The sequence below is a fragment of the Squalius cephalus genome (genome assembly GCF_949319135.1).
Source record: "Squalius cephalus genome assembly, chromosome: 7".
In the NCBI taxonomy this organism is placed as follows: Eukaryota; Metazoa; Chordata; class Actinopteri; order Cypriniformes; family Leuciscidae; genus Squalius; species Squalius cephalus.
The window spans coordinates 31,179,216-31,205,167 of NC_137128.1; the positions used below are offsets into that span (position 1 = coordinate 31,179,216).

Consider the following 25,952-nt stretch of genomic DNA (forward strand, 5'->3'; position numbering starts at 1 on the left):
TTATTTTATGTTAGGAATTAACTAATGCTAATGTACAGAACCTTATTGGAAAATGTTACCAAGATCATGCTAATTCAGACTCTTTAATGGTCTTTTGGGGCAAGATGACTTTACATGCTACTTTGGTACATGCATTTTTAAAATTGCAAGTATTCAGCTGACAAATGCTCTCTTTTGGCATCACATCACCTCCACAAGTGGCCTGTTAGAGAGGACAAAAATGAACAGGAATCACACGCACACACTTTATAGTCTCCGTGCTCTTGCCCTCACCACATGGCAGCGAACACTGGGAGAGATAAATGAATATCCCCATACACATAAACAACATCACACAGGGCCCAACTCCACTCCTCCCCACTAATTCCTATTCATTTAACCGCCACATGGGCAGGCCGCACAGCCAGAGAGACATTCATTATTTAGCTGCTTTTGTTTATGAATAGCTTACTGGTGCAGGCCAGAGCCTGCATGCAACGGGCCTCGTAAATCACAACCGGAGAGTAGTTTTTCCACGAGCTGCGCTCGGTGCTGTGTTTGTGCACGGCAGTTTGTGTGCAGGGCTTGAGGACGGCTTGTCGTCAATTTACCTTTGTGCTTCTCGGCACCCTGTTTAATTAATAATGAGGACAAATATTTGTTTGTTCCGGGGGCGAGAGAATGAGATCGAGGAATAGGTGGGGAAGAGAGAGAGGCTTGATCCCCCTCTGGACAAAATTAAAGTCAGTGCTCTCTGTCAGGCTTCTCGACTGGCTGTTTCCCACAATTCCTCCCTCCGCAGGGCCATAGCAGAGATAAGGAGGAGGGAGGGTGGGGAAGAGGAGTGATGGAGCAGCCTGAGGTTGAGGGTAAACATGAATGAGCATCAACAACATCCCTGCCGCCTGCCCGGCAGACCAGCGGTGACTCCCTCCGTCCTTATTTATCATTGCCCGCCAAGAAGAAGATTTAGCCTGGTCGTTTTTTCAAAACGGAGTAAAAGTACACAGAGCAAACCCAGGCTGTTTAACATAGTCTCAGCTATAAATAATATCTCCCCATCTTCATTTGTCAACGTGACACTTTTGCCTTTATTGAGTTACACTCGGGGGATTTGTCTCGCTTCCTCTCCCGTTTGCACGCTCACGTGGTCTCGTCCTGCTGACGGAAGCAGTTGGCCCCGAACAAGCCGAGTCGGGAAACTTCATTTGATTGCACTTGTGTTGTGTCCCCCCCCACCCCCCCACCCCGATCTGTTTCTTAATGAAGAGGAAGGGAAGCTTCTGAAACTACTGCAGCTTCTTCCTTCATCCTCGTTTTAATGACTGCAGCTTTGATGTTTAGATCCTACCTTCAAAGCGCTTTCACCTCCTGTAGCCTAGTATGTGATTAGCCAACTAGTGTAATTGAACCGAGATCAGTCTTAAAGTGGGTGTTTAAGAGACTATCCTATCTGGTCAACATAAACAGGTGGGAATGATGTGCCAGCCATTTTACCATACAGTTGCTGTCCATGGTGCTGAAGGAAACTTTTGTAGTAATACTGAAACAATGGTTGAGAGCAGAGGCGTGCCATTATGTGTATACATGTGTCTGTATCTGTTGCATAGAAAAATTATCTATATCTTTATTTGGATAGAACCAGATGTGGATTGGTCTAAACAGGAAGTTTTAGATGTAACTATTCAATTTAATGTTTCTATTTAGCAAATATGCCTTGTATTATTCATAAAATTATATTTCATGAATTTTATAAATGATATGATATTAAAAATATTTATTCAATGAAGAATAAAGGTACAAAATTCAAAAAGTTTTGCATGTATAAAGTTCACACTTAGTCTTATTGACTTTACAGACTTATCATCGCATTGTAATTTTAGATATATTAATTAAAAATATTTTAATGAGATGTAATATTTTTTCTATTATGAATATTTTCCACTATATTGTTTGTTAGATAATCAGTCTAATGAATATTTTTCTCTATGGAAATGATCACTCTGCTTGTCCTTGTTGGTTGATTAATCTATAAATATATTATAAGTCTGGTTTGTGCATTTTCAAATAAGGCTTTAGGCACATCTCTACTGGACAGTCATGCCACAATGGCTATAAGTTACGAACTGATAGAGTGTAGAAACAAGATTGATGTTCTCTAGATAGCATGCATTTAATTAGCATTTATTTGTTTGGATATTATTCATATTTTTAGAAATTTTCTGGACCTTTCACCTGAAAGAAAGTCTTATAACCCTGCACATCTCTATTAGTATCCTCCTGCACTTTTAATCATACTTTACAGCCGAGATCTTATGCATAACCTTTGTGGCATGATACACAACCCTGAGCCAAACTTCTTGACACAAAGAGGAATATAAAAAGCGCAATTCACGCTTGCTTTTATTCCTTTCAATTTGTTTTGCTTAAAAAAACAAACAGGCTGTGAGCGTGTGAATAAATAAAAGCAGAATGAATGGAGGTGTGCAGTGGGGGGATCTGAGGAGCAGAGGCCTATAGAGGGGGGCATGGTTTGTCTCCAGGCATTGTGTTCATCATGGTGTCTACCCTGGAAAGGGGACCATCCATCAGACTACATGCATCACGTAACATGGGGGTGGAAAGGCCCCGGCGCTGGGCTGCGGGATCGGTGGGGTTGTTGTATTGTGTTTGACACAGACATGGTCTGATTTATACTATGCTCTGACACTTTTTGGACTGTGAGATTCACCGCTTTTTAAACTGGATTTAGCACAGGTCCGAGAACTGAGATGTAAGCACAATGCCAGTCTCCTGAAAGTAATTCTGGATTAATCATGTGATTTTTGCTGGTATGATACATCAGATTAAGATTTTTTTGTGTACTGTAATTCAATTGTAAAGGAAATTGAACAGAGCTCTTTCGTGCATGGTTTTATTGTTTTAATGATCTTGAATATGGCTGTAAGTTTGTGTGACTTTGACTTATTAATTCAAAAATAAGTTTGGAGTGGAAGCCTTGTATACAGGTAGTCAGTGCAGAAAAGTGAGGCATGTCAAAACATCTGGAAGTTATACATAAAGTAAATAGAGTCTGAAAACTGTAAGGGCTTGATTTTTAGTGGTCCACAAATTTTAAGTGGGAAATGCTCAGTCTGTACACCCTGGCCTGAACCCTCATTACCAGTGTCCCACAAGGGACATCCTCTTCTGTTCTGCTTTATAACTGATCTGTCAGGTCTGTCATCAGATGCACGGCTGGGCACTTAAACTTTGTTTACCACTAAAAATCAAGCCCTTACAGTTTTCAGACTCTATTTACTTTATGTATAACTTCCAGATGTTTTGACATGCCTCACTTTTCTGCACTGACACCTGTAGCTGAATAATAAAGTTCAAAGCCATCAAGTCTTTATTGTCATTCAATTCTGTGTACATGGGGACAAAATGCTTTTCTCTTACAGGTCCTCAGAAGTGTAAAGTGTATTAGGAAATTCTACTTGAAGTGTTGAATGTAAATTTAGATATTAAATAAGATATTGTGAAGAATCTTAGATTGTATCCGAAATCGCACACTCTCTTGAGTACACCTCATTTTGAATAAGTACTTACTTTGCAAGGGCTAATTATGGTCTATATAGAGTGTGTGTAGTATGAATGTAATCTGGACATGCTACATTCACCATGTTGTCATTAGCATGTGACCTACCAGCGTCAGTTGTGCCGCTTCATGCCATTCACAAATCCTCTCGCCCTGGCTTATATACTCACTTCAGAATCTCTCCGGAAGTAGTAGGTCATCTGGGTAGGTACTTTTCACCTATTCTTTTATGAGTACTGTGAATTCGGTCATCTTTTGTCAAAAATATATTTATGTTTCACAGGAATGTTACAGGTCCTCAGAAGTGTAAAGTGTACTTAGAAATTCTACTTAAAGTGATAGTCACCCATAAATGAAAATTCTGTTATCATTTACTCACCCTCACATTCCAATTCGGAACACAAAATTAGGTATTTTGAAGAATCTTAGTGTTTTTATGTCCATCCATACAATGTTGTTTGGAACCCAATGTCCTTAAAATATGTGACCCTGGATCACAAAACCAGTCACAAGTAGCACAGGGTATATTTGTGGCAGTAGCCAACAATACATTGTATGGGTTAAAATTATCGATTTTTCTTTTATGGCAAAAATCATTCGGATATTAAGTAAAGATCATGTTCCGTGAAGATATTTTGTAAATTTCCTACTCTAAGTATATGAAACATTTATTTTTGTGAGTGAATGCAGCACAATCGCGAACATAAGTGGACAACTTTAAAAGCTATTTTCTCAATGTTCCGATTTTTTTGCACCCTCAGATTCCAGATTTTCAAATAGTTGTATCTCGGCCAAATGTTGTCCTATCCTAACAGACCATACATCAATGGAAAGCTTATTTATTCAGAACAAATTCTCTAAAATAATGCCAATAAGTATTATAATGAAGTACAATTAAGCAATTTACAATTCTGTAGGTACTAAAGCTAATTTTACATGAAACTATTTTGAACTTTTTTCAAAGTAGACTGGAAATTAGCTTTCTTTTGTAGTTCACTTGGCTAAAAAAGCATCTGGGAAGAACATTAAAGTATGTATAAATATATCTTATTACGTTTTTGTTGAGCAGGCGACATAATTGTAGACATCACTTCAGTGAATGCTCCAAGATCCGAAAAAGATGAAGTGTAATGAGAGTGAGAGAAAGAGAGATTTGCAATATACTGGCCACAATAGCTCATACAGTGCCTGTGGCAGCAGAAGCCTCATCCATCTTTCCAGCTTCAGGCACTCAGTGCAAAAGGCATAGTAACATATCACTATGAATAAACACACAAGGCCAATGGCACCAGGCCCCATTATCAATAGTTCTGACTGATTACTCTCAGAGGGAAAATTTTTATAATGCGATCAATTAATTTAGACATCTGTGGATCTGTTTCTGCACTTGCATGGCTCTGAAATGCATCTGTAATTCCAATGAGGTGCTTTGTCTCCAGACCTCTTTATTTGTTAGTTAGGGCACCTCTCATCTAGCCTGGTAATACCAGACTCTGCTACTTCACTTTGCTTCGTAGAGAGAGTCTGGAATAGCATAATAGAGAAGTGTTTTCTCTCTCGCGGGGGGGCGCTTGTCTGAAGTTTAAAATCATTGGTTACCCGTAAGCCAATCACATAACGTTTGGTTATGGCGTGTGTTATGCGCATGCTCAGCCGCATCTAACTTCCACTGTAAACACATGTATGATGCAAAGACGAAACCATCAAGCGAAATACCGGAGTGAACATGGCTGTGAACGACTTTTGCAGATGATGTGAAGTAAATCTACGCAAGTACGCATCCACCACGGTACAATCAGCGTCTACGTCACGGCTCTCTCAGCCCGCCCTCTGTTCGTTGATTGGCCCGGCTGTTTTCAGGCCGGTGGAAAACTGAAAGATACGCTGCTATCTCAGACTGACTACAGGAGCGAAATGAAATTAGCGGAAGTAGGAAGTCTGACGTAGTCAGGCTACCTCTCATCCCTGTCCCGTCATAACGTTCTGACTCAGGACTTATCTGCAGTCTGTTCACAATCAATACCAAACATTTTTTCTGACCAATTGAGAACAGGTACTGTGGAGTCTGTAGCTAAGTTGTGACCAGGGAATGCAGCTCATATTCAAAAAGCACCTGAGCATGTCTGAAAATCCCAGCAGTCCTTCGGCACCTTGTTCTCTTGTGACAAGCATTGATCAGAGGAGTTTTTCGCTGTGTGGAGGCCCAGGAGGGAGCTCTTAGCACTGGATTATAGAGCGGTGGACAGTGTTGGCCTGGAGAGCCATCCCAATAAAGAAGACATGTTTTATGACAGGCTAAACGTGCCGGTGGCACAATTTAACCGCTCAATACCTCATCTCGCACAAATTACTTTGTGTTGACGAGCAGAAGAGAGCAATAATCAGCACAACACAAATATCTCTCTTACACTGAAGAGGGCAGAGAGGTAGATATGTGGACAACCATTTAGGTTGAGCTGATGTTATGGTCTCAGTGGTAATTGTTGAAGTCTGTTGAAATGAAACAAGCCAAAAGAAGACTTAAGATGATATCAGTGATAATATCAGCTGTCTCAATGTCGTCCTTCTGCAGCACAGTACCATACTGAAGCCTGCTTCTGTCTCAGATTAAAAAAAAAGAAAAAGGATTTATAAAAAAAAGAGGTAATTGTGAGAAAAAGTTTAAAATAAGAAAAAACATCACAATTGTGAGATATTAAGTAGCATTGTGGAAAAGTAGAAATGGTGAGATATTAATTCAATCTGAGGGGAAGAAAGTTGCAGTTGTGAGAAATAAAATGATATTTTGAGAAAGTTGCAATTGTGAGAGATCATTTTTTTGAGAAATGGAATGGTGAGAAATATTCCCTATATTAATATAATTATATTAATTAATAAAAAAAAGTCCCAATTAGACAAGTCGCAGTTGTGAGATTTTAAGTCACATTGGGAGAAATAGTAGTTGTAATTGTAAGTATAAAGAGAAAGAAATTTATGAAAAATAAATCTAGAGATATTGTCACATTGTAGAAATAAAGTTACCATTTTTAGATTAAAGTCACAATGGTGAGATATAAAGTCACACTGAGAGAAATAGTCATAATTTTGAGTGTAAAATTATATATATTGTTGTCACATTGTGAGATACAAAGTTACAGTTATGGGAAATTAAGTCAAAATTTGTATTTCTCACAAATCAGAAACAAGCTTCCTGAATCTTTTACAGGATGGCTTTATTTGAGCAGAGTCGACTGATTATAAACCTGTCTCTGTTTAGTCTGTAATTAAACATTACAGAGAGCTATGGCTTGGGTGACAGCCTTGCAAATGAGGAGTTTGAATAGATCCCGTCCTCTCGCTGTCACAGAGATTTAGATTTTACACAACATGCCATAACAAAGCCAGGATTATTCAACATATAATGTGTGAACTTTTATTGCTCCGTGCTAGCTGACAGGCTGAACAAGTTGCCCTGTTATGCTGTATGCACAGCTTAAAATGGCTGTTTTACATTGATGGACTAGAGTGTGTGCTTGTATTGTACGGGCACATGTAAAAGCTTACAGTTGTGAGGGAACATGAAGGCCTTTGCCTCTGCAATTAGACCAGTGGTGGTGTTGTGGCCTGCCCTGATGGCTTGGCCGTCTAAAACAACATGCTCCAATTAACACCCCCATAATGCGGCTGCCACAGACCCCTGCCCCTCCCTTGCCCCTTTAGAAGTGCAGAATCAAAGAGCCAGGAGGCGCCCTCGCCAAGGACGTAATTGGGCCGGCCTTTGACCTCCGTACCTTAAATCAGCCCGTTCGATTCCACACAAACACTCCCCCGTGCTAACTAGCTCTCGCACTAAACCACTCATTAGACACAAATGCACCAACTCTGCGCAAGACAGACACACACATACTACATGGCGAGGGTTCATCATCATCTGCCTTTTCATTTGTCCAAAATCAAATAGGATGCTGGGAATCAATAATCATATGTACTTTTTGGGGTTGTTATTTTTTATTTTTTTACACACAAGTTCGGGTAGATATGCTCCTATTAACGAGTCTTTTCCAGGACAATCGGCCATTAAAATGGGAATTGTGTGGCTGCCATGTGTACTGATTATCATTATATCATCCTATTCCCATGTGGTGGATTCTCCTCCGCTCAGAGGCCGGGCTGTGGAGTGGGGCAGAGAACACTGTATCATTAAATTCCAGGACACAGCAGGCACTTATTGAGACTCCCTTATTTGCATCGACAGGAAGTGTGAAAAATAAATAAATACATTTTGATTTCTGTTTTGCTTCTTGCATGTATCTGAGTGAAGAACAAATAGATAAAACTATGCAACTTACAGGCTTTATTTCCCACGTGACAAGAACAAGCTTAATTTATTTCCTCACCATGCCTAGGAATGGCTCTTCATTTTATGAGAATGACTACCATAAAAAGGATGTAGGTTGGTCTCGGGGGAGGCTGTATGACACACGCGATCATCATTATGTGCCGGTGGAGAGCACATTCATTTTGCTGTCATTTACATAGAGTATGATTATTACATCATAGTACAACAAGCATGTGAAAATAAGGGAGTAATAAAACGGCTTCGGTTTTTTTTTTTTTACAGATCTCGCTTCTGATTGGTTAATTCTGAATAAAGTGTAGAGTGAAAATCTCAGAGGGGTGTCGCAACAGAGCCAAAGATCACTTAGCGCTGGCGTCCGCTCCCCAGGAACATGGAGAAGAGCCAGTTCCTGATCCCGCAGGGCCTGTACAGTAAGAGGGATTATTTATGGTGACATTTAATTTCCCTGCCTGTACATTTTTGCTGGGAAAGCAGTGAGATAGGGGACCGGTGACAGCATGGGGTTTTTGTGCCCAGCATGATGGGACCCGAAAGAGGAGGAATTAGCAGAAATGAATTATTCCAAGGCCAGTGAAGTTATCCAAAGTGTAATCGAGCCACGGAGGCTTGGGGAAGCCGAGGGGGCCATGCAAAAGCTCTCCATCAAAAGACTGTGGCAGGTGCTTCACTGCGGCAGGCATGTTAATGAACAGAGCGGCCCTACTTTCGCCGGCCACTTCTTAGCATTGAAGTAGCTCTAGCTAGTGCACTCTTGCGAAATTACCCTAAATGGGCTCACCCTCTCAGTATGAAGTATGAGCATGTATTAACCTCCTACAGGTCACACTTCTTCACCCCTATTCCCTACTCCAGTGCTCCACTTCACCAGTGAGGTCACCCGGATGGGTCACCGGAGTCAGAGTGATGGCCTCGGTGAACAAGGCTCCAAACAGTGGAAGCTCTTCTGCCTGCCATTCTCAGGCTAAAATTAACTAGCCCACTGTCACTTGAGTGTTCCTATGACATCCATTTTGCATGGAAGTTCTGATAAGACTTATGACCTGTTGTGGTTTGACATCAGAAATTGGAGCTGGTTGAAGTTGAAAGGGGCCAGTGGATTGTTGGCTTTATAGATTCTCTCTAATCCAAAGTCACCTGAAATCAAGTCAGTTCAGTCGACGGCCATGTTGGTAACACACCCCATGCAGCTATTTTCTGTGATACTGTAGGTATAGAAGTACAGATCCTCCCTACCCGAGGCAAACTTTCGTTTAAAAGCATAATTAGAATGGAAATGCCACTTTTAAGTTTGACCGTATTTTCGTTTTCGGTCAAATTGCCTTTTGAATGGGAGTGCTTGGGGGATGACTCAAAATCGCTATTTTTAAAACACTAAGAAGACTCGACACAACATGAAACTTTGCTCGAAGGATCACCAGGGGCTCTACACATGAACTCGAGCATTGAGAACATTGTTTGTGTACACAGAATTTACTAAAAAGAAAGATTTTGAACAAATCACTGAACTCAACTTGCTGTTGTTGTTTCCGTCCGCCGGCATTTTGCCAGTCAAAAATAGTCGATCTCCGAATGCGAATGAACTGACTCTGAGTTTTAGTATTGTTTCTTATATGAGGATCCTTTTTCAAATACAAGGTCAATATTGATTTTCACTAACGACAAAACAACAAATTATCCGTGAATTTATAAGCTTTAGGAGCTTTCCATCTTTACTCTCCTCCCCGTTACGTTGCATTCGGAGATCGACTATTTTTGACTGACAAAATGCCGGCGGACGGAAACAACAACCACTACAGTGAGTTGTTCAAAATAGTTCTTTTTAGTAAATTCTGTGTACACAAACAATGTTCTCAATGCTCGAGTTCATGTGTAGAGCTGTCCCTGGTGATACTTCGAGCAAAGTTTCATGTTGTGTCAAGCCTTCTTAGTGTTTTAAATATAGCAATTTTGATGCTATCATAGTCATGTCCCTAGCACTCCCTTTCAAAAGGCAATTTGACCGAAAACGAAAATACGGTCAAACTTAAAAGTGTCGTTTCCATTCTAATTATGCTTTTAAACGAAAATTTTCCTCGGGTAGATTAACAAAAAGACCCTAGGTTGCGTTTTGGCGAGAGTTACGCTTTAAGTGCAAATCCACACACATCAGATTTCCTTTTACTCGAAACCTGACCTTCTCCTTTGGCCCACCACATTTCCTTTCTAACTTAGCCCTTCGTGCACCAGCTTTCCGCCAGAGTGATGCATGAATTTGAAAAGGGCACATCAGAGAAATATTCGTGGAAAGCGGCAGCCATATTCCCCTCATTAATGGAGCCATCATATCTATTTTTCGCCCCAGAACCAACTTAGCAGTGATTTTAATTTGACTTTTCCATTATTGTCTTATAGCCCTAGCCTTTATCTTTCCTCACTGACTTTCTCTTTAACCTTGAGTCGACCACCTGAGCCGCTAATGACTCGAGCTTGTTGAATAGGGAGAGAGGGGTGGAAAGGAGGACATGACACATGTACAAATTAAAAGAGAGGGAGAGAGAGGAAAAAGCTTTAAACAGGGTTCAATTGTCTTCTATCTTCAGATTCTGTCCTCTTAATCCTTATGCCCAAGCGCAAATGAATCTGGGAACATCACCTTATCAGGAATGCCTTTCAAATACCCCCTCATCGACTGTTTTGTGTACACACACACACACACACACACACACACACACACACACACACACACACACACACACACACACACACACACACAAATAAACAGATACCGCTAAATGCACACCCAGACACATACATATGCACGATTATTCCTTGTGCTGGTGGTGTATCTGGGCAGAGATTGATTTGCATAATGTGGCCAGTGCAGTTTGTGTGTAGAGCAGACAAGGTCAGGTCATCCGCCGACATTCCTGCCAGTGTTCATGTGACCCGTACTGTGATCTCTCCTCTTATTTTGCCTGCTATTACGTTCAGTGAGAGAGTATGGCTTGCAACAGTGGAGTAGACCAGCGGTTTTCAGTGTGAGGCATGTGGGTATATATACAAAATGTGAAATAAAAATAAAAATAATAAAAGATTATAATAAAAAATAAATAAAAATGTATAATTTATATATATATATATATATATATATATATATATATATATATATATATATATATATATATATATATATATATATATATATACAATTACCTCTGTGGATTCAAATAAGTAATCTACATCTCTAAATTCTCAGTAGGTGAATCTGCTGTTGATCTGCTGTTGTGTGGGTTTGAGACAGTAGGAATCTGAGGAATGAATGAATAACTGGGTTTGAAGAGCTTTTTGGCTGATTTTGAGTCATCAATTGCAATCATTTCAATAACCTGTCTAAAGGAAGTGCAATATGTGACAAAAACACAGCAATGAAACCGGTACACCATATAACGGTGTCTTTTAAGGAAATTATTTCTTCATAATCTCCTCATAAAGAGATTATCAGGAACTCATTTTTTATGGGGCAACTTGTAAAAATTTTGCACAGGTGACAAAACCACTCAAAATAGACATCATGGGGAAATTCCTCCAATCAATCTAGTGTTATAGACATCTTCTAAGAGTTTGTAATTTAGTTTAAAAAAAAATTGTCTTATCTTCTACACTTTACAAAATCGGAAGCACTTTTATTGAGTCACAGTTGGTGTGTGTGTGTGTGTGTGAGTGTGTGTGTGAATGTACGGGTGGGTGTGCGCCCTGTCTGTGTGGTGCAGTGACACAGCAGTAGCTGGTTAATTAGAATTGTGTCACTGAGTAAATGCGCTGTGACCTGGGCACCTCACACGCAATCAGTGCCACCCTCGACCCTTTCAGCCGCACCGGAGGAGACCCCTGACAGGCCTGCCAGTCTCCACTGGTGCTTGCGTTTGTGCTGTTGGGGGTGAAAGTCAGGGATGAAAAAGAGGGGGTGGGGTGAAGAGGCAGAGAAGAAGAGAGAGAGAGAGAGAACGGGCTCTTGTTAGCTATCTTCCTGGAGGGCCCTCATGATCTGCTTCTGGTGCTTCGGCCAACCAGGTGTCGACATCCCACTCCTGAGCTATGGTAATGGGCCCTGGATGAACTCTTCAAGGGCCTTAAAAGCCTCTTGTTCAGGAGGCATTTTACTGTGGAGAGAGCAGGAGACGAGGCCCACTCGTGCCGCTGCAGTCCGCACAGGGAAGGGTGAAGCAGGGCATTCCCTGCAGCTTCACTCATCACTGCCTCCAGTTATTACTGCCCTCTTTCAGGTCCACAGGGTTGTTTTGAGTGCTCCAAACTGTTAGGTTTCCAGTTTAACTGTGGTTCTTGGGAGGAATATGGTTACTTCAGAAATGGCGCAATTTTTCTTGTGACCACAGGTCTTCTTGAGGTCTTTTGACTTGTAGTTTTACAGATTTTGGTACATCGTTCAAAACAAAAAAAAACAAAATGCAAACTCCAGTAAGAGTTACTAGTGAATCCTTTGCTGGACCCATCAGAGCGTTATTGAATCAGCATATGACTCACTTCTTGAGCCTATCATTACTTAATTAAAAAAAATAAAAAAATTAATGCTTTTATTCAGCAAGGATGCATTCAATTGATCAAAAGTGACAGTAAAGACATTTATTAAAATATTTATATTTCAAATAAATGCTGTTCTTTTGAACTTTCTATTAAAGAATGAACACCAAATCAACAAGCAAAAACACACTATATTACATTCACTTACATCACTAAAAAGTTTTTATAATGTTGTTATTATTATAAACCTTACATGCAATTATAGACAAATCAGTTAATCTTAACTTTTAATAATAATTTACAGCTGACATGGTTCCCTGTAGGCTATAATTTACAGCATTAGTTCCGAGAATTGTTTTTCCTTGAGAAAGAAATAACATGTACATGTACCTGATAAACAGTACCTGATATACAGTATATCGAAATGAATCAACATTGAATCTAATCGTAGGCTTATCAATTTAATCGGATCAAATTGTGAAATTTGCGTTAAAACTATAATTCTCACTCCAAGCGGAACTCAAAAGTTGCCAGCTCTGCTTCATCTAATGCTGCTTTGGCGACTCTTGAGTCTCTAATTTAGTCCTACGAGCAGAGAAATATGTGAATGTTGTGGTTTCTTTGCAACCCGACTGTGTTACTTCATCCGATTCCAGCTTTATCTTCTCCAACTGACTTCCCCCTCCTTTTCCCTCTATCTCACTCTCCTTCTCTCCATCTCTGCTCTTCTCAGTCTAGTGACACCACCTTGCAGACTAATTAGAATTCTGTCACTAAGTAAATGCATTGTGACCAGTGGGTGACAGCTGTGCCTCCCTGCCATTTGGTTTGGGATAGGAGAGAAAGAGAGAGAGAAAGAAAAAGAGAGAGAGAGAGAGACAGACAATCAGGCGCGTGGCAGGCTGGCGAAGGCAATGGCAGCCTCCCTTTTACTGGGAGAGGTGCTGCTCTCGCCACTGACCTGACAGTCATTTAAATTACAGCCAGTGAAGGGGAGCCTAGCCAAGCACTGTGGAATAATGCACTGACTGACTGACTGACTGACTACTGTTTGCCCTGACAACGGCCCACACTCTCTTCCTTTTCAATTAAGAAAGAGAGTCGGGATGAGGGGAGAACGAGACCCGTGTCTCCCCCTGCTCAACCTTCACTCATCCTCAGAACAGCATGTCCCATCCTCCCTCGCTCCTGCCCCGGTCCCGTGTCTCCTCTCGTCTCTTGGCGTCGCTCCGCTGTTCTGCCTTGCTGTGTCTCTGTCTCTCTTCCACTCAGAGCAGGGAGTTGTTGATCCACTGATACACAAATGAGGGTTTGTCTGACAGGCGTATTACCTACAGACTGCTGCACGAACGCAGAGCCTGGATACAGCTTATTAGCTTACAGCAGGGAGCCGGGGTGTTGTCTTCTTGATGTTTTTGTCTTATTACTTGAGTCAACAGAAAAAGAAAAAAGAAATTGGGTGAAGACAAGAGGAAAAAGCAAACAAACATTTTATTGACAAGATTTTCATACATAATCTCAGTGGCATCCTCCAGCAGGTCTAGCCGCTGTATTGTAAAAAGTAGCCAAGTCCGATTTGTGAACGAATTCTTCCCTGGCAACCGGTTCCTTTTGAAGATTCAGTCGAACGGATTAGCAAAACTCAACATTTGATGCAATCGATATTGGAAAAACTAAAATTATTTTTAATTGTTAAATAATTGTAATACAAATGAGCCATTTTTATAAATTATATGATTATTTTATTATGTAATATTATTGTTTTATTTTAATGTTATTTTAGATGATGATGGTGATTATTATTTATTTGTAATTATTTTTTGCTGTTTTTTAAGTATTTTAAGAATTTAGGGAATATTTTTGAGAGACTTAAATCAGTGAATACATTTTTTAACCAGTTCATTGAAACAAAGTATTTGAATGAACAGATTTTCTAAAATGAATCAGACTTTCCACTGGTAAGAAGTCTTCTGTGTGTGTTATTATTATTAAAAAATACATAACATAGGATGGTTTTTAGTGAATTTAGGGAACACAAATCAGTGAACTGTTTGAACAAACTGTTTTGCTAAAATGAATCAGACTTCCCAATGCTAATAAGTGTTCTGTGTAATTTATTATTTGATTTTATCTTGAACAGTTTTTATATATGTTGTTATTTAAAGTATTTGAACACTGGAAAAAGTCGTACTGTGCATTCAACTTTACAAATAGATATCAGTGAAACAGGTTGGCTGCTGTAGTAATGAACTGGCTGAGCCTTGGAGGGTAGTTAGGACAAGGGTGTTTGTGTCTGATCTGAGTTGTCTCCATGGGTCTCGCTGCTGCTGTAGGCCTTGGTCATTATTCAGAGCTGCCGGGTGTAGAGCTCACCCTAATGCTGGCTGATTGGCCCAGTGGTAGTCTGTGCCAGGGCTTGGCATGGCTGACAGCTTGCGACATGGCAGTGGATTACGGAGTGTCAGTGGCTGGCTGCCATGCAGATGTCCCTACTAAAACCTGTCATTAGGATGGAGGGGCTTACAGAGTCTGGGGGATACCGTCTTCGCCGGCTCGCAGAGAGAAAGAGATTGAGTTTCCTCTAAGGATGCACAATATAACAGTGAACATATTGGTACTGGCCATAATTAACAGGTTTTATATGATCATTATTGGTCCAATTGGGCTGATATTGGGAGCAGATAGTACCTTAATTCATTCATTCATTCATTTGTCCATTCATTCATTAATTCGCAGTTTCATTAATTCACAGATTCATTCATTCGCACATTCTTTCATTCATTCATTCATTCATTCATTCATTCATTCATTCATTCATTTGCAGATTCATTCATTCATTCATTCATTCATTCATTCATTCATTTGCAGATTAACTTAAATTTGATCGATTCCTGATAATTTGATCATGTTAAATCGCACATTAAATTTGATTGATTCCTGGTTTTACTTGTAAATAATGTGAACAATATTTTTTAAGAACAGGAAAAAAAGTATAGATTTATAATATTGGGTATAACAATAAAATAAATATTGCTACAAGCGCAATATACTAGCTGTTTTTTGGTGGTTCATTTTTTTAAATCTGTCTCTATTAGCGTGTGTAATGATCTCAGACTCTTGAGTGTGTCAGACATGTTTAAGAGTGATGTGTTGACCCACGAGGGGAAACCGTGTGAGATAAGAGATGAACAGGAGTGAACGTGAGTGACAAACAGTGGGCGCTCGTCCCTCTGAAATATTCATGGCTATTTCAGGGGAGAGGGGAGTTAATTTAGGCCTCTTGGTACGCTGGGGGTAATTAAAAGAGATGATCAATAGTCTGCCCTCCCACCACCCCTTGTGTCTGATAACAACTCTCTCCCAAACAAAGGACAGAAGAAATGCGAGGACACACAAGTAAGAGGCAAACAAACAAAAGGGGAGCTAAATGGGAAAGCAAAGAACAACTTAGCAAATTTATCTTTTATGTGATGATTAGATGTGCATTGAATTGTTCATTACTTAAACACATAAATTATAATATCCACTAGAAATGCTTTACTGAACTTTTTAATGAGGATACAATGTTGCACAGATGGGACGTACAAGGAGGCACATGTGGTTTGCTTTGTTTTAGCACCTGATTCAGTTTGCATGGCAGTTTTCTTGATCTTGGAAATCTGTTTTGAGCTTTTTTTTTGACTCAGCTGATCCCAAGACCCCATTAATTTCAATGGAGAGCGGGTGATTTCCAGTGACACGACAGACCGTGACCGTTAGCGACCGGATGGGGTGTGTCCAGCGATGTGACAAAGTTGAGATAATTCAACTTTATGCAAATGAAGAGCAACTTTCGGGAGCGACAACCAATAGGAGTGAAGTCAGTGGAGCGCACGCGCATGTCACTCTTCAGTGCTGAGTCCGACCGAGGAAAGATGAATGAGAAGCTAATTTTAGCAGTCAGAAACTGTCCTGTAATTTATGATATGTCTCAGTGTACATAGGCTGACTCCGAGCCTGAATTGTTTTGTGAACCCAGATAGACCGGTATTTGCCCTTTTGCTGCACTTAAATATCCGCGAAGAGCACTCACTGTTTCTCATTCATCATTAATATTTTGCATTATATGTACTGATTCCATTTGTTTAGACTTTTCCTTCCAAAATGTTTGTTTGTAGCGGCAAGAAAACTGATTTATTGTCTACAACATGGGATAACATCCGTGAATGTCACTCACAAACATTACTAGGCAACCAGTGAATGCACCTTAAGTTGGTAATATTTCAATAGTTTATCAACACATTTACATGTTCCTCATAGTTCTCTGATGTTGTTTAATGCTCTCATGACATGCAGGTAAATTTAGCAAATTTTGATTTGGTTTTGTTAGATGATTATTTAAATTTGACATTTGTATGATTTTGTCAACTAGCTTTTGATCAACTCACACACCGCCTATACTTCATGATCCCCCATGGATTTGCAAACCCTGCTTTGTAGGTACTGTACAACACTGCAATCTAAGCACCTGAATTGGCTTTTCTTAAATGCAGAAAGTGCACATGACTATACTGTGTGTGTATACTTTTATTCAGCAAGGAAGGCCACATTTTAAATCACAATTTGTTCTTCAGATATTAGCCCTCCAAGATAGATTACAAAACAGAAAGCAAATCACACACTCACACAAAACAAACATATATTAATGCTGTCATGTATATATTTATAGATGGATCAATACCAGCTCAAATCCAACCCCCAATACACCAAAGATGCACTCCGTGTCTGGTATTAATCACTATTCATAAGTTTCTTAATGCTTAGGCCTTGTGGAGAAGATGTTTATTTTTTCGCATCTAAATCTTTATATTCAGACTGTTCTTAATCACTTAAACACATCTGATCCTCTGCGATGGGCTGGAGAAATTGAGTTCTAAGTGGGAGTGAGAGCAAGTATGCCGTTCTGTAAACTGGACTCCATCATCAATATTGTAGAGGAATCTATAGCACGGGAATAGCTAACTAATTAGAGTTGGCTTTAAATAATTTATCTCCTTAACTTTTATTGATTTGTCAGGTCTGTGGTAGGAGTTGAGCTGTAAAATTGACTACCCTCAAACAGACATGGCCGTCTGTGGCTTTACGGGCACCGATCTCTCTCCCTATGTCTGTCTCACCATCTATCTTACATGCATCAACAAACCCTGCACACAGATTATACACCTGTATCGCTGGCTGATTATTATACTGTGGTTCAAGGTTCCTTTTAGAATACACTATGGTTTCGAAACATGAGCATTTATATTATGCTATATGAATGTAAACTGTGTGTTTTGGGGAGCTTTCAGTTAGCGCTGAGCATCAAAGATCATCAGTTATGAACGCATGCCAATAATTCTCTCTGGTGTGAGCAATTGACCGAATAATTTGATATTTGGTTTAAAGGAAATTGTTAAATTGTTTAATTGTGGCTGAATTATTTGCAGATGAGTTGAAGTCAGTCAACCAGCTGTGCGAGGTTTAGCTCAGTTAGCAGGCAGACAGGCTAATGAAGGCCAAGTCAAGAGGAAAGGAGGTTTTTGGGTTTTTTGTGTGGTAAGACTTGTTTTAGGTTGCATTAATTATTTTGGTAGTCATATTTATCTACATGGATGAGATGTCAAGAAATAATGAACCAATGCTTACAGATAGGCCATGGCTCCAACAGATTTTTTTTTTTTTTTAAATGATTTAATTTTAAAATAAAATAAACTTTCATATATAAAAACTTTTTTCATTTAATGCATTCATAAAAAAATAAATAAAAAAAAGAGTCTGGATTTAATTGTTCAAAAATACAGTAAAACAGTAATCTATGAAATAATATTACAAAATTAAAATAACTGTCTTCTGTTTGAATATATTTTAAAATGTCGTCAAGTCATCTTCATTTATATAGCGCTTTTAACAATGTAGATTGTTCCAAACCAGCTTTACAGTGATAATAGGAAATTAAAGTAACAGAGATTATTTTGGCTTTATAGCAGCTCTAGAATAAAGTTATTGTCCAGCTAAATTTAGTTTGATTGATTCACTTCCGTCGCAACAATCATTAGTTATTAACTTAGGGGCCGCTAACACGACACCGTTTTAACGGTGTAAATGTTATTTATTTAAATGTAATTTGTAATGGCAAAGTGGAATTTTTAGCACCTATTACAGAATTATAAATCATTCTAATATGTTGATTTGGTGCACAAGCAACATTTCTTATTGTTATGATAAAAAACAGTTGTGCTGCTTAGAATTTTTTGTAGAAACTGCTTCTTTGATGAATACATTATATACATTAACATACATATACATTAACATTATAATATTATAATATATAATATATATATATTTTTACTGACCCCAAACTTTTGAAGAGACAAGAAAAAGGACACAAATTGACTCTTTGTTGAAAGCAGCCAGTTCTCTCCTGATGAGATACCATCCCACATTTTAAAACAATAGAAAAATCACACTTCTAAAATTCTGTGACGGAGACTTGAGCATGTGTGGCCTCTCCAGATGGTGTGTGCTAAGAACGGCCATCGATGTTGTTTTGGGAAATGTTCCTGTGATGCGTTCAATATGTGTACATTTCCAGTGATATTGAATGGTGCAGCTGTCTGGCCTGGCCTGGTATGGTGTGGAATAAGAATGGCCTGACCTATGGCACTTCAAATGAAATTGCTTCACAATGAGTGCTGGCCTACATTGATTATACCCTTAGTGTTTACTGCCACACTGGCCACTCTGGCTTTAAACAAGTGGAAGTGCTGTCTGGCTGTAGACTGGGCCACTGATAGGCCCCTGTTTTGATGGCCACAGAAACTGAGCAGTTGACATTACGTCACAGCATTGACGAGCTATGTTTTATATATACATATATAAAACATATATATATATATATATATATATATATATATATATATGTATATGTATATGTATGCGTGTTTGCCATTTGTGAGCTCAGCATTTGTACTTTCTTTTAATCAGCATATCACGTAGCCTAATTAATGTGATCAATCTTTTAAGCAATTGACTTCTCTACTTTTTTACTAAAGTCTATTCCCATCTTTTTTTGTGTCATGTAAATTTCCAGTTTAAATATTCAAAAATGACCTGTAACCAAAACACCTCTGTGATCCCAAGCGGAAAAAAATAATACAATAACTCCAGAAAGAATCAAAAACAGACAAGCTTCAACAAAAGAATTTCAGCAGAGGTCCATGTCAATCACGCATGATGGAAACACTGCACTTTATGTTATTTTTCAAGAGACCGTGGTCAGAGTCCAATGAGCCCATATTAGTGTCGGTGTGGCGGATGGAGGCGAGTGTGACTGCAGTGATTGTGTATCACTATGCCTCTCTCTCTCTCTCTCTCTGTCTCTCTCTCTTTGCTCTCTCTCTCTTTGCTCTCTCTGGCTGTCAGCTGACTTGGGGCCGACAGACACAATGGATGTGTTGGGGGCAGCCAGGCTGAAGAGATGCTAAGAAAAGCTGATAAATGGCAGCTTGAACCTCTCTAGCTGCACCCATGCTGCACTTCGGTTCACAGCAGGAGAACACGCCAGCCTGAACGGACACCCTGTCGCTTTAGCTTAGCAGAGAGAGAGAGAGAGAGAGAGCCATGTGTTTCTCAGCTCCACGCTGACACCCGCCATTTACACCCACACATGCAAGAATGCACACAGAACACACGTACAGCGTACACACATCACTCCACATCACATAGTCTGTTGTCTGTCTGATCCTCACCAAAGCTGTAGCTCAATAAAAGGGGACTTATTGAATTTAGCTCTACATAATCAGTCTCGTCAAAGCCAGGTGTAAATCAAGGAGACATATTATTTTGACTTTTTTTGTGCTTCTTGGATAGATTATCTGAATTGATCTGAAACAACAAGTGAAAACAGTTTTATTTCATATGACTTTATTTCAAAATATGTGTAGATTTATATATAAAAAAGTCCAAATTCAGCACTAGGGGGTTTACCATACATTTACCATATTACTGTATTAGTATCATTCTGTTCTGGTCAGAACTTATGAGATTTTTTTTAATAGCATTATTTAATTCTGACTAAAATAAACTAATACTATTTTATTCTGGAAATAATGTTTTATTCTGCAGCCCTAGTTTTTAGGATTAAGAAATAATACCTCAAATGTGCATCACATTCTTAGTGTTCATCTGTCCTGTCTTGCGGCACATGTTAAATATTTCTACATTGTTGGTTCTTTTCAGAGTTTTTCATCACCATTGTCTCAATTAGCTTGCTCACTATTCTCTGTAAAACTGTTTTGCAATAATATTTGTGGTATAAAACTTTATTCAAAGCAAATATATTTCAGATAATATTTTAATAATTTACCTCGGCTTACATTTTATATTTACACTTACATTTTATAAAGTCCAATTATTTTATTTAGAAACAAAATTAAGTTATAATGCTTTATATTATGTTGAAAATATTGCAAGGTAATCATCCTATTTGATGGTCCTTGCCATAAAAAAAGTGAAAACCCCCGACCTAAACCCTTTTTTTCTCCAGTAAAAGTGTTTATCGATGGTACATTATATGGTCCATACACTTGTTAGATCATGCCGATATCCTGTCGACTATGCCAAAATGTTAGATCAGATAGATCTCCACGTTAGAAATATCAGATATATTAGATCCGACCCTGCTAGATGATATAGATGATATAAGTCTTCTATCAGCCTGAGAGTTTGACTGAGAAAGCCAGGGAAGAGCAGAAGGAGACGAAGTGATGATAATTTATTGAATAATTTCTGACAGTTTATTGAATAATCTTAGTTGCCTATGTTTCAATGATCAGACTCCTGAGCTACATAAATGACTAATGATTATAAATGATTAAAAAATTAAATCAAAAAACGAAATAAGAAAATAAAACACAACACATATGTATATTTGCTCAATTAAAGTAACACACACACACACACACACACACACACACACACACACACACACACACACACACACACACACAGAGGTTACTATTGAGAATCCTTAGATCCTTAACATTCTAAATAAAACACTTAAGTTGACAATGTAGCCTGAATGACATTGGATCAAAAGGTTTGACCCAAACAACATTTTCTGTGTAAACTCAATTTAACATTTTCTACTGAGTGCACATTCAAATTATAAACACTAGCTAAAAAAAACATGCGTTACACCTGTTATTTTTTGCATAATTGATCTGTTGGTAATCAAAGAGCTTCATGTTGAGTCAAGCCCCACATGCACAGATAAAGTGTAAAGATGGACTCTTAATATTTCCCACACATCTTCAGGGTTTGATCCCTGCCCGACAATAATTAGCATGTCATCTGTAATCACAACAGACAGTGGCATACAAGAGACATGCTCTGCCAATGTGACAGCATGACAAATAAACACAATAAAAGCTGATCGAGCATCAGATACATCAGAAGAGATTTAATGCCAGTGCGGTGAAAACAGGAAGTCCACATATGGCCATAAAAGAAATAAAAAAAACATATCCATAGACGAGTAGAAAAGAGTAGCAGTGAGTGTAGTGCCAGTCGCATGAAGAATGAAGTCACCTGGCTTTCCCCAAGCTTTGAAGGTCAAGGAGAAGCTCCTGCATATTCATGGCTCGGATCGGCGCAGGATCGATGGGTTTTAATTGTTTTTTCCTGGCCAGGGAAGGAAGTGCCAGCAGCCATCGATCGCCTGGAGACGAGGCCACTTACATGTCAGTTGTGCATGGGGGCCGTCGCCCAGCTGCATGGCAGACAAGAGGGAAATGTGACAAGACACCGTGACGGCATGAAACAGAACAGCCATGTTTGCTTGTAAGGCTCTCTCTCTCTCTCTCTCTCTCTGTGTGTGTGTGTGTGTGTGTGTGTGTGTGTGTGTGTGTGTGTGTGTGTGTGTGTGTGTGTGTGTGTGTGTGTGTGAATGTGCTCACCACCCTAATCTGGTGTCATGAAGGTGATGGAGGAGAGAGGCAGGATGGGTGCATTATGGAGTGTGTCTGGTTCATTATGTGGTATGTGTGTGTGACAGTGTATTATCTTACTCACTTTTTCAGTAGGCCCAATGCTCCCAATGCTGGGGTTGTAAGCTTCTCCAAACTTCTAGACTCACGGAAAAGGGAAGGAGTCAAGTGTTCTGTAAATGGTGAGCATTAACAGATAATTGGAGCAATTTATCAGCTAACTAATTACAGTAACAGAATTATTCAGTCATAATTTATAATGAACATATTTATTTTAATGTTAACAAGGGTTATTATTTTTAAAAAGATTTAGGATTAGGGTTATGTCAGATACTTTACCAACAAATTTGTTGTTTGCTTTTTTGTGTATTAAATCATGTATTATAAATATGTTTTTTTCGATGTTTATAATTATATAAATATTAAAAAATATATATTATGTATCTATATACATATCATTTTATAAACAAGTATTAATGACTATATCTCTGATTTTTAAATAATCAAATATTAAAATAAAATGATAAATATTCATTATATGAATACAGAATACAAAACTTTGCAGTAGTGAACATAACGCACAGCAGTTTATAAGGAGAGATCCATGTGTAGATGTGAGGAGAAATTGAAGGCAGAGGCATTATTCAGCTGTGGGTCTTGTAGGGGCATGGCTATTTGGCGTGAAGTAACACCTGCAATCTGTAGAACACTGCTCTCATTTTGTCAGGGTAAAGGTTGGCTATAAGCTTACAGTACATCAATCTGGTGCCAGACCACGGCCTAGTCTCAATCAGGTCCAGGTGAGAAGGGAAATGCAATGTTTTGTTTGCTGTCGGAGGTTGTAGAGAACTGTACTGAAGTAAAAACCAAAGTACATGGTACGTGTTGCTGCTTATACTTTATTTGATGGTTGATTTTAGACATTTTTTTCTGTGTTACTTCCTTAGGACTTTTGTATACTTGCGTTGTTTTAATATTCCGCAAAACATTCTCCACTCATGCTGTTACGTTTATATTTTGCAATGGTCATTTAACAGACACTTTTATCCAAAGCAGCTTACAAATGAGGATCGTCACAATCAATTTATCATAAGAGTCATTCATTTTATTTTTTATTATTTAAGTTTATTATTTTTATTTATTTATCTATTTTTATTTTAGCTGAGCCAAAGCTACACTGTCAGACCACTTAAACAAACTGATCAATGTTTTGTTAGACCTGTGTTGTTCACACATTACAGGGAGGTAAACCTACTAATCATTTATTTATATTTGTCTCTGCACATTAAATTGTAAAGTATTAGAACATTTTATTCATTTAGCAGATGCTTTTATCATAGTGACTGGATGGGTCAAAACAACATTGGCTCAACCAATGGAATGAGTTTGGGCTGAGGCTATCTGTTTGACTGACAAATATCAGTTGGAAATGTGTTTGAAAACATTTTATTTTTGCAGTTCTGTGCAGATATTACTTAAGCTTACAGTTGTACTATAAACCAATTGAGTACTGAAATATTCCCACTCTTTTAAAATAGTATAAGGGCAGTAAGGTTACGAGTTAGTTAAGTGTTCCAGCTGTAACTCCTCAGTTGGTTTTTGAAGATAACAGTGAGAGATCTTCTGTCCTAAAATGTTAAAATTACACATTGACTTTAAATTTTCAAAAGCAGTTGTTCTGAGGAAATGACCTTTTTGTAGTACATCCCTATTTGATAATGTCATTCTCATTGCTTCTGTCTCTCTCTCTCTCCCTCTCTTGTTCTTCGTCTCACCATCGGCTCCCACAACCCCGCTCCACCCGAGAAAGTGATAATCAGCACTTACTGAAGCAAGGCAGAGAAACATTAAAGTCAAGAGAGGAGCAGGAGATTGCTGGAACTACTGAGGAATAACACACCAGGCCGTGGTTCTGCTGTCAAATCACAGCAGATTTTCACTAATAGATTCTCCCCCAGACACTCAATACCGTTCAAAGGCGATCCTTCTTTATCCCAAAGCATCAAATATTTAAACACTCGTATTAGTGCTGGTGACATCTCCTCAACCTGGAGCTTATGGCACCAATCTCTTTAGCACCTTTTCTCGCTCGCTCTCTCTTTTTCTCCTTTCCATTCCCCTTATGATATCCACAATGTTATCTCCAGCAGCCTCCATATATCCTTCTTATCATTTTATATTTGCAATACTTAAATCGTTTCTCCCCCCACCTTCCTCCTCTTTCCTTTTTTTTTTTTGGGGGGGTGGGGGGGCTTTTTTCCCCCTACCTTCTTCTTTCTTTTCATTCTTTTTGTCAGTGACTGGGCCTTTCAATTTTGGAGACGAGGCTTACAGATTGCCAGGGAAAAAGAGAGCCGGCGGGAGAAGGGAGGGCGACGGAGAGAGAGAAAAGCCAGGGCGACAGCGCCGCGCTTGACTGATGCCTTTCAAGAGGGGCAGTCTAGCTTGTCAAATCGCTGGCTGCGGGAAAAAAAATGAATTGGCATATCTATTCGGCTTACCGCGAGATGTCATGCAACACAGTTTCATATTCCTCGATAAGACGCAATAAAGCAATTGTCAGAGAGAGTGTCGGTGAGAGCGCCTCTTTTTTAACACTCATATTCTGTTTGCTTGCACAGGGAAAGGGGTAGGATGAGAAGAATCGACCAGAGGTGGAAGAAAAAGTGCTAGCGGTGGGCTTACTGTGACACTTGTGTGTGTGTGTGTGTGTGTTTAGATGTGAGGGTCCAGTGGGGACAGAATGCTCTCTTTTGTTAGCTTTGATGAATTTTTGAAGTGCTGTGTAGATGCCGACAGTTTGAGACTTTTTACGCCTGGCAGGATCCCTGCGGTAGGGGAGGGGACATTGGTAATGGACACAGCCACCTCTGTGGCCAGGCTTGGGGAAAAGATGGCTTCGGTTGATCAAAAGGGTTAGTTGTCAGTATGACGACCATCTCAGTCTCATCCTTGTGGTAACGACTAGCCAACTAACTATCTAATACAATTTTATCCAATTGATCCTTTAAGTATGTAGACCTTTGTTTGATTTCATATCCAGGAAGGCACACCGCAGTCATCTTTTGATGATCCGACCCGTCCCGGTGCTCCGGAGGAATCCCTCTTTCAAAGACGAGTCACAAAGACTGTTTTCCCCAGCTGCTGATTTGACAGCGCTCGCCTGACATCTTCTTGGTTGCGTTCACCTGAAACAAGTTGGACAAACTTTCGCTATTTACATGTGTCCGGATTTGGACACCTAGCGTCCTCTTTGGCACATATTGCAATAACAAAACACATATTTACATGTAGGGATGAGAGGGAATGATAATGCCTGGCTGTACCCGTCGGCTGCCCGGCTCGTCTGGATTCCTATGCCATGCGAGGGTGTCAGGAGCTGCCACGCGGTGAAGGCCTGTGTGTCTTTTCCCCCAGGGGGATGGCTTGTTTTCTCCCAGATTGGGGAAGAGGTGGCAGGCCTGCTGCATTCTGACTGGGCGTCTCTGCCAACAGGGCATAATGCTCATCATGGCCCCGCCACGTCACTCAC

General features: G+C 39.4%; 1 protein-coding gene across 4 annotated transcripts in view; it reads left to right on the forward strand.

Annotated features, from left to right (window-relative positions):
- LOC307161087 (uncharacterized protein) overlaps window positions 1–25,952 on the forward strand; it is an 87,764-nt gene that overhangs the window by 40,801 nt on the left and 21,011 nt on the right. For all 4 annotated transcript variants that reach the window (XM_079875594.1, XM_079875596.1, XM_079875597.1 and 1 more), the window contains exons 3-4: window positions 22,124–22,274; window positions 22,514–22,602. In XM_079875594.1, the coding sequence (XP_079731720.1) occupies window positions 22,124–22,274; window positions 22,514–22,602 (240 nt within the window). The remainder of the gene's footprint in view (window positions 1–22,123; window positions 22,275–22,513; window positions 22,603–25,952) is intronic.